At 42.3% G+C, this 15,032-nt stretch overlaps 1 protein-coding gene and 1 non-coding gene across 3 annotated transcripts; both read left to right on the forward strand.

The window, feature by feature from the left end:
• The first annotated feature begins 7,746 nt into the window (after positions 1–7,746).
• On the forward strand, positions 7,747–7,828 carry trnal-aag (transfer RNA leucine (anticodon AAG)). The gene has a single exon. It is a non-coding gene; the product is annotated as a tRNA-Leu (tRNA).
• Positions 7,829–8,010: 182 nt separating this feature from the next.
• snapc2 (small nuclear RNA activating complex, polypeptide 2) lies at positions 8,011–13,650 on the forward strand. 2 transcript variants are annotated; one of them, XM_062517032.1, is made up of 5 exons: positions 8,011–8,184; positions 8,394–8,628; positions 8,779–8,952; positions 9,110–9,755; positions 13,120–13,650. In XM_062517032.1, exons 2-5 carry the CDS (start codon positions 8,401–8,403, stop codon positions 13,440–13,442), a joined length of 1,371 nt encoding a protein of 456 aa, XP_062373016.1. In that variant the 5' UTR covers positions 8,011–8,184; positions 8,394–8,400; the 3' UTR covers positions 13,443–13,650. The 2 variants fall into 2 exon arrangements, with proteins under 2 accessions (XP_062373016.1, XP_062373015.1); XM_062517031.1 differs by having other exon boundaries at positions 8,011–8,628.
• Positions 13,651–15,032: the final 1,382 nt, after the last annotated feature.

A 15,032-nucleotide genomic window follows, 5' to 3' on the forward strand; every position in this document is an offset into this window, starting at 1 on the left:
TTTGTTTGTCTGTCTGTTCGCAAGATAACTCCAAAAGTAGTGAATGGATTTTTCAATGACATTTTCAGGAGAGGTCTGAAGAAATTATTACATTTTGGGAGTGATCCGCATCACCGTCTGGATCCAGGAAGCGGTATGTTTTTAGCTTGGCGGAGGTCTGCGCTCTCTCTGAGTGCTTTTCCAGTTGTTGTCGAATTTTGTTAACAAAGGTGCATGGCTTTGAGTGCATAGGAGTATAGCTTATAGTGAGTGAGGAATAGACCTCTGAAGTTCGCCTACTAAAAGGATCCAAAGCTGCCATCTTTGCCCATATAAGGAGATCCGGGAGTTAATTGAGGCTAACTGCCTATGGCAAGTTGCATTGTAAGTTAGCTCTGGGGTAGCAAAGATCGAAGTGTGCCGTCTTCACCTACTGAAGATCACAGTATCCACTAGACGGCAGTGGACAAAACTGTGTAGCGAAAAACGTCTGCATTTCCAATGTCATCATCGCCGCGGATCTCCTTATTTGGGCAAAGATGGTAGCTTTTTTGTAGGCGAACTTCAGAGGTCTATAAGCAGATGCTCTTGTCCAAAGTAACAGGGAATTCCAATGCCAGGTTCACAAATGGAGACCGCAGCAATCATGTTACCACTGCTCAACCCCACTCACCTGGGGGTATTCCAAGTACATGGTTTAGTGAGAAACCAAGTTAACTCAGGATAGTAATGGGTTAGGTAACTAGCCGCATCAGGTGGATGGATAGTTACCTAACCCACTAGCCTCCAAGCAAGGAGGCACCCATCACAAACTATGATCACAAGAATGAATAAACAACCCAGGGGCCCTCCAAGAGGTGGGGTGAAAGATGGGCTCAACTGGATGGAATACACAGAAATGACTGGAACGGCAAAAGACAACGAGACAAAGACCTTCCGAGTGTGCGAATGTGGATGGGGAAAAGTGACCACATTCAGGGGGCTGCGAATCCATCAGGGGAAGAAGAAGTGCAGCGAAGTCAGCAACCTTGCACTGCAAGAGCAGGTCAGACAAGCGGAAACCTCCGCCAGGGAGGGAACCACAGAGCCAAAGGAACCATTGGCGGCAGGAGGAAACGATAGAAGCCACTGGAGGAAACACAGTCCCTCTCGAGTGTGAGCACACGGAGAGCATGGTGCAACGGATGCCAACTAGTTAGCTGTGCGTGTCGAACGTTAGGAAACCTCACTCCCCGACGCCTCCAGAGTGCTGCTGGCATGAAAGCTAGTAGCCTGGGCTTTTAGCTGGATTGTTAGCGCACTCGACTCCCTATCCCGAGGTGCTGCTGTTTCGTGGGTTCGAGTCCGGGCGTGTGCAGGGCTGGACTGTGGTGGTTCCGCACAACGCAGGTTGCACTCGCAGCACCCCTGCCACACAGCCAAAGCAAATACAGAAGAGGGAGCCAGGCAGAGGAGAAAACATCAAGTGGCCCAGAGCAAATGAGGGCAACGCTCGCTGCCTGCGAGGCCAGCTGACAGGAAGCTCAGCATGCTTGGGGACATCCTCTATGAGGAATGCAAAGCCAGAGGTGCGTTCAAATTTGGCAAACAGTAGCGAACGTTCGTGGAGAACATGTTTTCTTTGAACAGTTAAATTTGAACGATTTGGTGTTAACATTCCATTCTAACAGTAATTGCATTATTGCGTTTGTCAAACTCGCGTCCAGTTTCACTGTATGTTCGCGGCGCACCACCTCCTCAGACTGTTTGCGATTGTTAGCAAACGTTCGCCAAAAACTCAAGGCTAACAGAATACTGTTTGAAACGTTCGCCTATGTTCGCCTAAGTTCGGTGAACTTGAACGCACCTCGGGTTCGGTGTATTCACGAGCGAGCAGCCGAGACCCGGCAGAGGCAAGGGGAGGAGGGAGTCTGAAACCGAGGCTCCGGTGAAGAGACGTCGCCAGCTCCGCAGGGCGTGGAGGAAATCTTCAGATGAGGGGAGAGAGAGGGCCTGAAAGTGCTGTGGAATGATGAGGCTGGCCTGCTTGAGGAGGGCTGAGCGCATTAGCAAGCGGCAGGAAAAGAATGATCTAGGAAGCGGACACGGTGTTCAGCGGTGTGGGCTTGACGCGCAGGATTTTAGAACAGTTTTCTATCCTTGTGTGGCTGCCGCACGGCAGGCGTTTCTAGTGGGCTTTGCTCTGTTAAAAACAATGGAGTTCAAATTGTTTTCTTGTCGCATCACGTCGCGTACGTGTCCGGTGGGTGCCAGCCGTTAGGAACCCTTTCAGATATGCCAGAGAGCTCCTGGAAGAAAAGAAAAGCGGAAAAGCTGGAGGTCAGGAAAGAGGAGATTGAGCAGCACATCAAGGGCCAGTCCAGCGATCCCAGAAGAGAATCTCCCCTGAGACCTGAGAGGGTACATCCCTCCCCCATCTCCACTGACCAAGCCATTTTACAGCTCTCCCCCTCGGCTGAAGTCAGAGCAGTTGTCAAAAAGGCATCATCTTCAGGGCCAAATGGGATACCCTTTAAGCTCTTCAAGAATTGCCCCCAAGTCCTGAGAATCCTGTGGAAACTCATGCCAGAGTGGCAACAGGCCGTGGCCGATGTACTGTAGCGTATTTGTGAGGTCACACACTGACGTTGGACGAGGAGACCCCTTGTTGACCCCATGTTGGCCCCTTCCAGTTCCAACATGAGTGTGCACCAGTGCACAAGGCAAGGTCCATAAAGACATGGATGACAGAGTTTGGTGTGGATGAACTTGACTGGCCTTCAGAGTCCTGACCTCAACCCAATAGAACACCTTTGGGATGAATCAAAGCGGGGACTGAGAGCCAGTCGCCTCATCCAACATCAGTGTGACTCAGTGACTCATCAGTGGCCTCACAAATGCGCTTCTGAAAGAATGGTCAAAAATTCCCATAAACACACTCCTAAACCTTGTGGAAAGCCTTCCCAGAAGAGTTGTTATAGCTGGGCAGGCGTCATATTAAACCCTGTGGATTAAGAATGGGATGTGACTGAAGTTCAAATGTGAGTCAAGGCAGATGAGCAAATACTTTTGACAATATAGTGTAAGTACTGTAGGTCACTCAGAATACACTGAATTAGAATGCTTTTCTCTGTAAGATATAACATATGTGCAAGGCTATGTTCTCAGATAGAGATAGAGGCAAGTGCCAGAGTTAATGTCACTGTCCTTGTCATCTTGACAATGATATGCCATTAATGTCATCAAAGAGCTGAGTCTAGTTAGAGGGGACACACAAGATGAAAGGGCCAATGTTGGAAAGGTATTTTTTTTGTTTTGTTTTTAAATCTTAAGCCTATGTTCTCTTCAGTCTCGCCTGGAAGTGTACGGCCGTAACAGGAGAGAATTTCCCTTGTGTGTGTATTCACACCAAATTGGCATATATAACTTCCCCGCTCTGTATCCCATTAACTTCATGATGACGGCTATTTACAATTTTCTATAAAGTTAGTGAACACGTTATCAACCACACCCACACACACACCCTCTGTTTGAGTAGGAGAGAGAATATGCACGCAGGCACACAATTAGGCTACTTGTTGTTTACTTTTACTCGGCTATCTACAGTATATGTGCTGTTTATCACTCAGCACACAATGTCTGTAGATGGCATTCATTCCAGCAGGCAGCCCAGCTCTTTATTCTCAGTGATTCATAATGTTGTTCTCCACACTGTTTTTATTGTGAGAGCTCATAGACCAGTTGCACATTTTTATTTTGGTATACATTTTTATAATTTATGTAGGACTACTTAAACATGATGCCTGGAATGCATCAATAGAATGCCTTACGTTCGTATACATCGGATGGTGAGGGTACGTGAAGATGTCCTGTAGGTGGTGGTCCGCGGGGAAAAAAAGTTTGGGAACCGCCGTTGTAGACGAACTTCAGAGGTAATTCTCTCTTCTCTACCGTTAGAGCCAATCCCTGTCTATCTTTACTGATTGGAGTCAATCAGGCTGATAGGATGGATCAAGTCAAGTCAAGTGCACTTTTATTTCTACAGAACACTTAACAAACAACAGCAGTTGACCCAAGGTGCTTCCCAGGAAAATGATTAGGACAGAGTACAAAGATATTGAGGCTCACAGTTAAAACTAGAAAAGCACTCTTACGGCGCAGACCTCCGCCAAGCAAAAACATAACCCTCTCCTGGATCCAGATGGTGATACGGATCACTACCAAATTTCCCAAAATCTTGCGAACAAACAAAAGCAAAATAAAATAAAACCGTAAGGCTAAAGAGGTAAAACACATAGCAGTAAAGTGAAGTGAGACAATAAAAGCACATAAATATAAATAAATGAATAACTAAATAAATGAATGTTGTATATATATACAACATTCATTTATTTAGTTTTAATTTATTTATTGTTATGTGTTTTTATTGTCTCACTTCTATCTATCTATCTATATACAGTATATATAGGCCTATATAGATAGATAGATAGATAGATAGATAGATATAGATAGATAGATAGATAGATAGATATACATAAAATAAAAAGTAAGTGTAGGAAGGAGTGGGCTTAGGAGGGCAAGAGGGGGCGTAGTCTTAACTTGGGGTAAAAGCAAGAGTAAACAGATGGGTCTTTAACTTGGATTTAAAACTGACAATAGTGGGGCTGGACCTGATTTGAAGGGGAAGGTTGTTCCAGAGCCTGGCTATGACAGAGAATGTGCTGTCACCTTTTAACTTAAGGTGTGTGGGGAATGCAGAGGAGGTGTTGAGATGATGACCTGAGTGACCTAGACATGGAGTAAGGTGTCAGCAGATCAGTAATATAAGATGGATGGCAGTGGAGGTAGCAAGAATGGTGACAGAACAGGGATAGGAGTGCCCCAAAAGTGATGTTTCTATTCCACAATGCCAGCAGTGCAAAAATATCAATAACATTTTCAATATATATGTATATATATATATATATATATATAAAATAAACCTCATAGATGCATTAAATTAAGAGAATATTTTCAGGTAATTGGCCACACCAAAACTCACTGGCCCAATCACAGCCCAGAGAAGTTCACTGTCATGGCATGGAACACTTTCAGACACTAGTTTCATTCTGACCCTAGAAATAGGCCAGGACTTGTGCCCTAGGCTGTATTAGCACTGGTTTGAATCAATTACCAATAAAACACATACCCAGAAACAAAAATATGAATAGTTCAGAGAACCCCTTTAATTCCATCTGATCACTTTTCTTTTAATTGAGCATTTGTTCTTTTAAAGAGATAGTGGTATTTCAGCAGTCTTTGAAGCTTTCACTCACCATCATTATCTCATTTTTGACAGAGGTGGCATTTAGAGGATTTAGAGTATTCAGTTGAGAAATGTAAATGTTTTATGATAGCTGACCAATCACAAGCGGATACTTTGCTTATCACAAAAAGGTGGTTCCGGTTGCTTTTTGGAACAAAAACAATGGCAGATTTGTTTAAAAACTGAAAAAGCGGCCTGCACAACTTCTCTTGTCAGAAAAAGAAGTCAAGTTTGTTTGAACGTACCCTAACTCAAAACTGTACCATTGACATTGATTTGATCCCAAATTAAGAAACTAGACTAATCAATCATAACAGACCCTAGGTTGACAAATACCAAACTTCTCATTTAAGAGCAGTGCAGAGTGTGCGCATGTTTGTATTATGTCCCTATGATGATGTAGCCTATAACGCGTCAATAAACAGATAAAGTTCACTTGACTGTCCATGTATCCTTGAGTTAATACAGTTGTGCGTTCACATATGGTGTGTAGCATCTGGACCCATCACACTTAGCTTGTTCATTCTGCCCCAGCTTTGCACCTTGCTTCCTTTTCCGTCAGCAGCAGATGTAAAGAACATTCAGTTGGAACATTCTCAGAACCTTCAAATGGAACCTGTTCTCAGAACCTTCAAAGGTTCTCAGAGGCACGTAGAAACATGCTGACGGACTTTGAGAGGACAGAGAGATCCTCCTCAGGGAGAAGGGTGTGTAGCATCTTGACCCGTCACTCTCAGCTTATCCATCCTGCCCCAGGCCTACACCTTGCTTCCTTTGTTTTCACAAGAAGGCTGCTGGGCTATAAGGTGACCAGATGTCCAAGACCTAAACCAGGGTCATAATCCAAAAAATGTGGGGAAAAACGGGGATATTTCGGTTTGACTATCAACCAGATTGAAATACTGCAAGTTCTATCTGAGAAAACTGAGACATACTGTAGGTAGTTTTTCTGTATTTTCCCGGGGACAGGCAACCAAAAACTGGGAACCGTCCCCTGACACCGGGGACGTCTGGTCATGCTGGGCCTACAGGATAGGACAGGACGCGGAAATATTTTGCTAACTGCTAACTAACTAACTGGTTCCTGTGTTTTGTTACTGTTGTGTTACATCATTCCATGATGCCCTATTAGTGTTGATATTTCATTGTTCCCTGTACAGATTCAAGGTACCCCTTGCCAGATGCAGAGAAACATCTAAGCCTCTTCCATATTTCAAAATATATGGTGTTCTTTTATTTGATAGCTTCATCTTTTCGTCTGTAAACACAGAGCTGATGAGACTTGGCAAAAAGCTCCAGTTTAATCTACTGTATCTCATCAGTCCAACAGACATTTCTCCCAGGACGATTGTGACTTCTCAACATGCATTTTAGCCAGTTTTAGTTTGGCTTTTTGGTGTTTTTCTTTTAACAGTGGAGTCCTCCATGGTGTGCACTGTTCTCCAAAAACAAGCTCTTTGTCTTTCAATTTGCACTCCTTCTGTTCTGTCTCGTTCTAATCTTCCTCTTCCTCAAGGACGTTGGTTTACAGTCCCTTGAATATTAAACCTCTAAATGATATTTGCAGTTTTAGCCACAGGAACATTATGCTTGGATGGAGCCATTACGTTTACCATGCTTGTTTATAATTTCCTTTCTGACAACACTCATCGGACAACACTCTCCTTTATTGTCTCTTGTCCAAGTTCAGTGTGGTTCACACAATACCACATTGTACAATGAATAGGCTAGTTACATAGGTGATTTACATAGGCTGAATGACTGAATATAAGATCAAATAGGCCTACATCTGTGACACTATTTAAGGGGAGCCATACTCTATTTAACGAGAAGCATCTCTTTAATTAAATAAATCAGATGGTTCAAATAATTCCGACAAGAAATAGGCCTTGGTTTAAAAAAGAAAAGAGAAAAAAAATAAGAAAAACACTGTGCCATTACTGTGTAAAGGCCAATGGTGTAAAGCTCAATTGCAATCAGTTCTTTAATGTTTTAATAGTGCCCTCTTGCGTCGTAATAATGTAATAACATAAAGGCGCGCACAGCCATACGTGACTGTAAACTCTAGAGGGCGCTCTTTGAGCAAGGAAACGCAACTGGGAAATGAAGGAATGAAAAAAGGACGCTAGTTTACAGCAAACCCGATTACCAAACGACTTATTACCGTATCTCAAACTTCCGCGCCACAGATAAAGAAAACAGGCCTATGGTTTAACTTCCAAAAATGTAGTATGGTATCGTGATGGAAAAAAAAAGATAACAAACCAACAGACAGGTGGGCACAAAGGTTTCCCATTCCATCCATAATTTTATTCCAGAAAAGTTGCTAATTGTTGTCAATGTATGGGGACAACAATGAGGTTGCAAGCATAATACGTTACTCACATTTGTGACGATGTCATAGTCAGTGTATTCATTTTATGTAGAGAACAACAGCTATGATTGAGGATAAAAAAAAATACGTGTTTTACACTATGTAATACGGTAGCGTGGCCGAGCGGTCTAAGGCGCTGGATTAAGGCTCCAGTCTCTCCGGGGGCGTGGGTTCGAATCCCACCGCTGCCATTACTTTTCAGTAAACATACAGAATTGACTATTGATATCAAAATGCCTTGAAAAACAACATTTCGGAAAATCGAAATGGGCGAACCGCTGACTATTAGCCAGCCACAGTCGACAAATCGAAACGCATTTTGCTTTTGGCCCTATCCGTACGGTTTGGACCTACATACTATCCGTCAGAGAAAGTGACGTAAGATGTGCTAGCTTGGGCTCTGGTGCTACTACGGAAAGCAGCAGTGAAGTAGTTGAATAAAATGTTATCTGTATAACCATAATTCCTGTATCGATATTAAGTTGTCTTATCGGCTCAGATAAGTCTCAAACAACGCATCAAATGCTTGCTCCTTAACCCCACCTAAGTAAGTGAAGATCCGTCGGTGTAATGTATAATTGTGCTGTTTGAACGCAGTCATCCTCTAAACTTGTATTTCAAAACATTAGTCAACGTTAGCAAAATCCGGAAGAGTACTTATGTATTATTCGCTATAAATGATAATAATTATAAACCCTCAGAGCGAACATTAAGGAATGGAGTGGTTATGGTGTTAACTTGCTTTATCCCCATAAGTTAAGCGATGAAGCCCCCCACTCGTACCACTAGGTCCACGAAGTCTGCTGCTCAATGGTTGAAGAAACCAAAAAAGAAACCAAAGATCAAGACGAAATCCAATTCAAATGCAAAGTGGCAATCCGGAGAACTTCGCAACATTTTAAGAGGACTCCGACAACAATACAAATCTGGTCTAGATGACATCGACACGTGTGCTCTCCAACAGCGCGTGCCTAAACGTTCAGTACAGGAGGTAAGTAGAACTCTGGAGAGTGAATTATTAGATTGACTAAATAGCGGCTAAGAGATATTTCAGCTCAGCTGTCTAGCTTGCTTATGTGTACCTGCTAGTAGGCATTGTTTACCTTACTTCGTTCACTCACTGACGTGGGTTGTTATCTAGGTGGAATCATTGCTGACGTCTCTGAAGCTGACTGTTGCAAGAAAAGTGTTCCATCAAGTGACCAAACAGAGAAAGAACGAACAGGAGCTAAGGACTCCTATCCAAGTGTGGACTGAGTTGATGGGGAGAATTGCTGGAAATCACGAAGACAAAATTTCTTCAGCATTCTCTCGGGTATGAATTTATAGCCTAGCCTACATTATTTGATTATCACAGCTGTTTGGTGTGTGTGTGTGTGTGTGTGTGTGTGTGTGTGTGTGTGTATGTGTCATAGGCTTAATGTTTTGTTCTGGGTAACACTTGACATGCAATGAAATTTATTGCATTGCAGATGCTGGTAATAGCGGGCACAGAACCCTGCAATCTCAAGCACTCAGACCCACCCCGCGATCTTGGAAACCCATCACCAGCCACAACCAAGGCACAGCCGATTTCAAAGCCGATTTCAAAGTTTTTCACCATCTGTAGCCGCTTGAGAACTGGTTCCAAGATTAGTTCCAATACTGATGCACGTTCTGCTGATGTTTCAAATCCCAGTGTTTCTTGTCAGGACAAGGACAAGGACAAGGACAAGGACAAGGACAAGGACAAGGACAAGGACAACCACCTGCTCTCCAAGTCACCTTTGAGTTCTAGCATGCCCACCAAGCCAGTAGTCTCAGGTGGTTCATCAACAATCACTGGTGCAAAACCGTCCCCCTCTACAGCACAGCATACCCAGACTCCTGCAGTGATTGAACGTGCCCAGGCAGTAAGAACACAAGACAACTCGGTCCCTTTAGATCTGACTGCCTCCTCCGCAACATCATCATCATCATCTGGACTCTGCCAACAGTCAGTGAACAAGCAGGGGGGTAATTCCAGCCAAGGCAACCCTTCTCAGTCTGACGGAGTGGAGAACACAGTAGACTTTGAAAAGATTCACACGTTCCTCAGCACGGTCACTAAGGACAGTGAGTGCTCCCTCACAGCAATGGGTAAGTTGGGCCTGTCCTCATCTGTTGCAGAATTTTTATATCCATACTTTGTTGTCGGTCTTTGTTAAGTGAAAGTTCTAAGAAAATTGTTACAGTGTGACACATCTGTTGCTTTGTAGTTCCCACACCCATCATGTAGTGAAAGTCCCGGTATCAAAATAGGCCAGTATGAATGGATTTCATGGGCAGGATTTGAACATTTCACTGGCCTGTATTTTATATAGTGTAGGTGCACATTGATGTAGTCTAAATGGTTTGTTATGTTATTTTAAGAGTGTATACTGACGCAACATGACTATTGTACCAGAGCACCAAGCAAGGTCTATACAGACATGGATGACAGTTTGGTGTCTGGAGTCCAGAGTTTTGGCAATATAGTGTATGTAGATAAGAGATCCGGGAAATATCATTTCTTTCTTATTGTGGAGGCTGCCATATTGTAGCCTGGCTATCACCAGACCAAGCTCAATCTTTTAAGATTGAACATTAGTCTGGGGAGTCTGCTCTGTATGTTCTACTGTGCAAGAGGCGTGATCAACGGGCATAGTTCCAATCACTGTACGCATTTGGACAGTCCTTCAACCAATCAGACCAACCACATCTGGGTTCACCAGGTGGATTAGCCAGTTTGTGATTGGTCCCGGCATATTTGTAATGGAAGCAGGAGAGAAAGCTGCAGGGCAAATTCCAGTCGTTGGCAGATCAGGTCTAGCCTATGATGCTGGCATTGCAATGGTGTAGTTGTAGGGAAGAACCAACCGGTCTCTGTTAGTTTGGTATCTACAGAAAAATACTAAATAACTGTAAACACTTACTAAACCTCCGACCCTCATTATTTCAAACGCAAAACCGAACACAAATGTTTTGTGGGAACTGAAGTTGATCTAGGTTTTGTCCTCTCAACAGCACATTTATCTAATTTTTAATTGGTTGCTGCAGGTTGGTCGTGTATACCGGTAGCTCATTACCATAAAGTTGACCAGACTACAATTTCATTTTGATGCTCTTGCTGCCCAAAACATCATTGGCTCTTATGGAAAATTATTGAGTTATTGTTATCAAAATGAGTTATTTTATTAGTTTATTAATAAATAACTTTCTTTCTTTAGGTTATAAGTATTGTAAGTCGCTTTGGACAAAAGCATCTGTTAAGAATTATAACTATAAACATAGACCTTCAATTGTCAGGACGAATTTAGACACCCCTGCTGGTCCTGGTGTGAACACACAGTTCACATTGTTGTCATGTCAACCTGTGCGGCCCTAAATGGGCATGATTTCTCAACTTTAGGGGCCCTTCCAAAAAAAACATGCAGCAGACCATCTAAGAGTGTGCAGCGAGGAAATAATGGCACCTCCTTAACTTTAATAGGATCTAAAATGTATCTAAACTACTGCTCAAAAGTTTGGGGTCGCTCAAATGTCCTTGTTTTTTAAGGAAAATACTTTTGTTAGCATTAAAACAACACCAAAACAATCAGGAATGCTGTGTGGACGTAGGGTAGGGATACATAAAATATGTAATTGCGATGTTGCTGGTTGTGTTTTGAAAATCAAGCTTCAATCCAATATTTCAGATTTCACTTCTGATTGGTGAGCATGCCCAGTGCATAAGAAGCACAGCACTCCTGTTATGTTATCTTCACTTTTTGGCACAGGAGGAGGTCGATATGAATATAAAAATCAGAGGCTGAATTAACCATTCGGACATATTTAATTGCGGCCTTCGCTAATTGCATTTGTTCAATTTGCGATTTTGATTGAAAATTGATTAATTGTGTAGCCCTTGTACTCAGGCCCATTATCAAGAGCCATCTGTCCCATATTCCAAAAGGCACATTATGTTTTCTAAATCAAGTTTAACATTTTGAAAGGCCAACTCCTGATCAGAAACCCCAAATTGCAATTATGTTAACACAGCTGAAAACTGCTGAGCAATTCAACTGGCCTTCTTCTGGAGATAAAGGCAAGAAAATGGTCAGAAACAACATATCTCTTAAAATGCTTTAACCGGAATTGTAAATGGAGTGAGAGGCCCCAGTGCTACAACTTAGCAAGAGGTCAAACAAATTAGAGTGTCTGGTTTAAGAAACAGATGCCTCACAGGTCCCCTCCACTGGCAGTTTTCCTTGAATAGTACCCACAAAACACCAGCGTCACCGTCAACATCAACAGAAGACATTTTATTTGTATGTTGCTTTGGACAAAAGCGTCTGACAAGTCCCATAGCCATAACATTTCAGGATGCTGTCCTTGACAGAACTGAGAAATATAAGCCACAACACACACCAGCAAATAAAAAGTAATAAAATAAAAAAACATTAAGATGAGCAAAAGAACACAGATAGACGACAGAGGAAGACTCAGGCGGGGATGTTACGACAGACAAATATTCAGTGTACAGATCACAAAGAAGACCATTTGTGAGACGCTGACCAAATGCTGGAGGAGTGTTCGACTCCATCTGTCAAGCATAGGGAAAAGAATGTGATGGTTTGGGTGTGTGCTATGGTGTCAGTGAAATGGGAGTTTTTGTACATGATAAAAATAATTTTAAAAAAAGGCCATCACTCCAACGTTTGCAACGTTATGCAATATCCTGTGTATGGTACTTTATTTAAGTCAGTTTCTTCCAAGGAGAGGACATTGACCCAGAGGTCAATTCCAGACTATACAAGAACCATGAGAAGCTGTCAGCTGTTACTCTGTCTATAATGAAGTGGAGTGGAAACGGACGTGACCTCAGATCTTTGACTAGCAGTGTACTGTACTATCTTATCAATTGAGAGAAAATATGGCGGAGCAAAAAATAGATAATAGTAAATCCTAAAGCCATGGTCTTGATGCAAACACTCTTTTTTTAGTCGTTCTTTTTTCTTAATACCGTATCCCTGCTACTCATAGCAATGTTGATTTAGCGCTATCTTGCTCTGTACAAGTCTGAAAAATAGTGCAATGTCTTTGCTTGTAATAAGAGGTTAGCGCCAATATCTTTTGGCATCAGAGCCTAGCATTTCTTAAGTAAGCATATTACCATGCACTTATTACACTCATTGATGCACTTATTGTGTTTTTTTTTATTATTATTTGTTATTAGAAATGCTCTTAAAAGCCTAAATGTTTTTTCATATGGTTAAAAAGCGTCAGCCAAATGAAATGTAATGTAATGCAATGTATGTAATGTAATGTAAAGGCATCGGCATGTGTTACTTCACTCAGCAGAGGGAGAGCATTCTGGCATCGTATGGTTATGGTTATGGTTATGGTTATTTGTAGACACCTTTGTCCAAAGCGATCATATGTCTGTGTAGATTTGATTTCCTCTCCTCAATACATTGATAATGTTTGTGGTGGTTCCCTACAGAGAGTGCGGTGGTTTTGGACCTCATCATGTCTCTGCCTGAAGAGCTCACCATGTTGGACTGCCAGAGTCTGCAGGATCACTTTCTGCAGGTCTACTCGCGGCTCACCGCTCCCGTCATCAAAATGACGCCGCTGGCGAAGAAAAAGGCTCAACCGACTACCGTGCATTCATCAGCATCGAGCATTGAGAGGGAAGAGCCCACTGCTGTGCCTCAGGCCCCGAAACCTGTAAACCTGAACTGGGAGAATGTAGGCATTTGTCCTCTCAATCCTTTAATGGTGCCCTTATCTCTTTTAACACGAAAAAGTGACAAAGACTCGTGAAATTGTATCTCAGTTTGTTAATGGTTGTTGAAGTGTGATTTGTTAATGTTACTGTTATGTTGAAAGGTAATGGTTGTTTTTGTGGTCCTAGCAAGATTTTGTTTTACTTACCCACCTCTTTACAAGAAATCTGGGGTTACAAAAGGATTTTTCATTCAGACAAGTTTTTTTTCATTCTTGACTGTCAATAAAAGACAATAAACACTGATTTTGACATGCTTTGTCAAATTTAATTTAAGATTGTTTTGGCGTAACAGTGTGACCTCAATCTAAGCCTTGTCAAATTCAACAAAGTGATCCTCACCTCTGTCTGTTCCTTCAGGTTTTGCGGTTCTGGTTCTGTAAATGGGCAACCGAGAGGCTCAGATCGACTTTCATACTGTTAGATAACCAATCCTCAAAAATCTGGCTTGTCATCTTGACTAGGTTGTTCATGCCTGTCTGTCTGTCATGACTCATGTTAGTTGGTTCTAGGTAGACTGCAAGTTGACATGTTCTACCTACAGTATGGCAGTGGGATACCTTATGATGATTTTCTTTTTCTTCATTGATAGCGACTACATTCAACTCCGTCTCTTTTGCTAAGCAGTTGCAATCTAAGAACATGGTACTGTAGGTCATTCAAGGGGAATGGGGGAAATATTTAGCCTATATATCAAAGAGGTGGTTTTACAATTGGTCAAAACATTGTGGAGAGTGCATGGTCAAAACATTGTGGAGAGTGCATATTCATTTGGCAATTTGACAACTTTATAGTTCATCTAGACCTAACTATTTGATCATGTGTGTTTGGATCATAATATGATTACCTATATAAACTCTTGCTCATTCATGGCTTCATAAATAATCAACTTCCGAGGTAGATTTTACTATAGGTATTCAACCACTGGCCCATAGTGTGAAATAACTAAAAAATAATGAAAGTAGAATTGCATAATCCTAAAAGCTGAGACCTCCCACATAGCAAAAAGCTGGTCTGAGGGCAGATCTGGCATTCTGCCTATCCTCCAGTTTTGATCAAAACATTTTTTTAAAACAATCAATGTTAAGATGTTAGTATTCTGGCAAGTTCAGGGTTCCCACACACTAAGAGAGGGGGGAGGGGGAATGATGATGCAAATTGTATAGCCTTAGAATGTACTCTAGTAGGCACTAGCTCAGCTTAAAAAGAGCACTGACCAAATGCTACTGGAGAGGAAGGGCAAAGATGTGTCTAATGTCTCAGGAATAATGACCAATCTGTACATCTTTTTGGAATTGGTATTTTGTAATTCCATGGTAGGCTATTCTACAGCTTTCACAACTGATGGCACAAGAAAAAGAGTGGATTATTGTGCAAATTAAGTCAGTATTTTCCTGGCAATTCTCTGTAACCAAGATTACTTGGATCATCTCTCCTCTGCACTCCCTTTCTTAGCGAGATATCTTTTTTTTTTTTTTTTAAGTATATTTTTTGGGCTTTTGTGCCTTTAATTTTGACAGGACAGTAGAGAGAGACAGGAAGCGAATGGGTGAATGGGATCCGGAAAGGACCACGGGGCGGGAATTGAACCCGGGTCGCCGGCGTGCGGTGCAGGTGCCCCAGCCAGT

This window comes from Sardina pilchardus, chromosome 16 (genome assembly GCF_963854185.1).
Source record: "Sardina pilchardus chromosome 16, fSarPil1.1, whole genome shotgun sequence".
Classification (NCBI taxonomy): Eukaryota; Metazoa; Chordata; class Actinopteri; order Clupeiformes; family Clupeidae; genus Sardina; species Sardina pilchardus.

Excerpts from the sequence above, each read along its gene's own strand:
- snapc2 (XM_062517031.1), top strand. The coding sequence starts at position 8,401 with ATGAAGCCCCCCACTCGTACCACTAGGTCCACGAAGTCTGCTGCTCAA. Across the intron at positions 8,629-8,778 it reads CTAAACGTTCAGTACAGGAG|GTGGAATCATTGCTGACGTC; the intron begins GTAAGTAGAACT and ends GTTGTTATCTAG. Across the intron at positions 9,756-13,119 it reads GTGCTCCCTCACAGCAATGG|AGAGTGCGGTGGTTTTGGAC; the intron begins GTAAGTTGGGCC and ends GGTTCCCTACAG.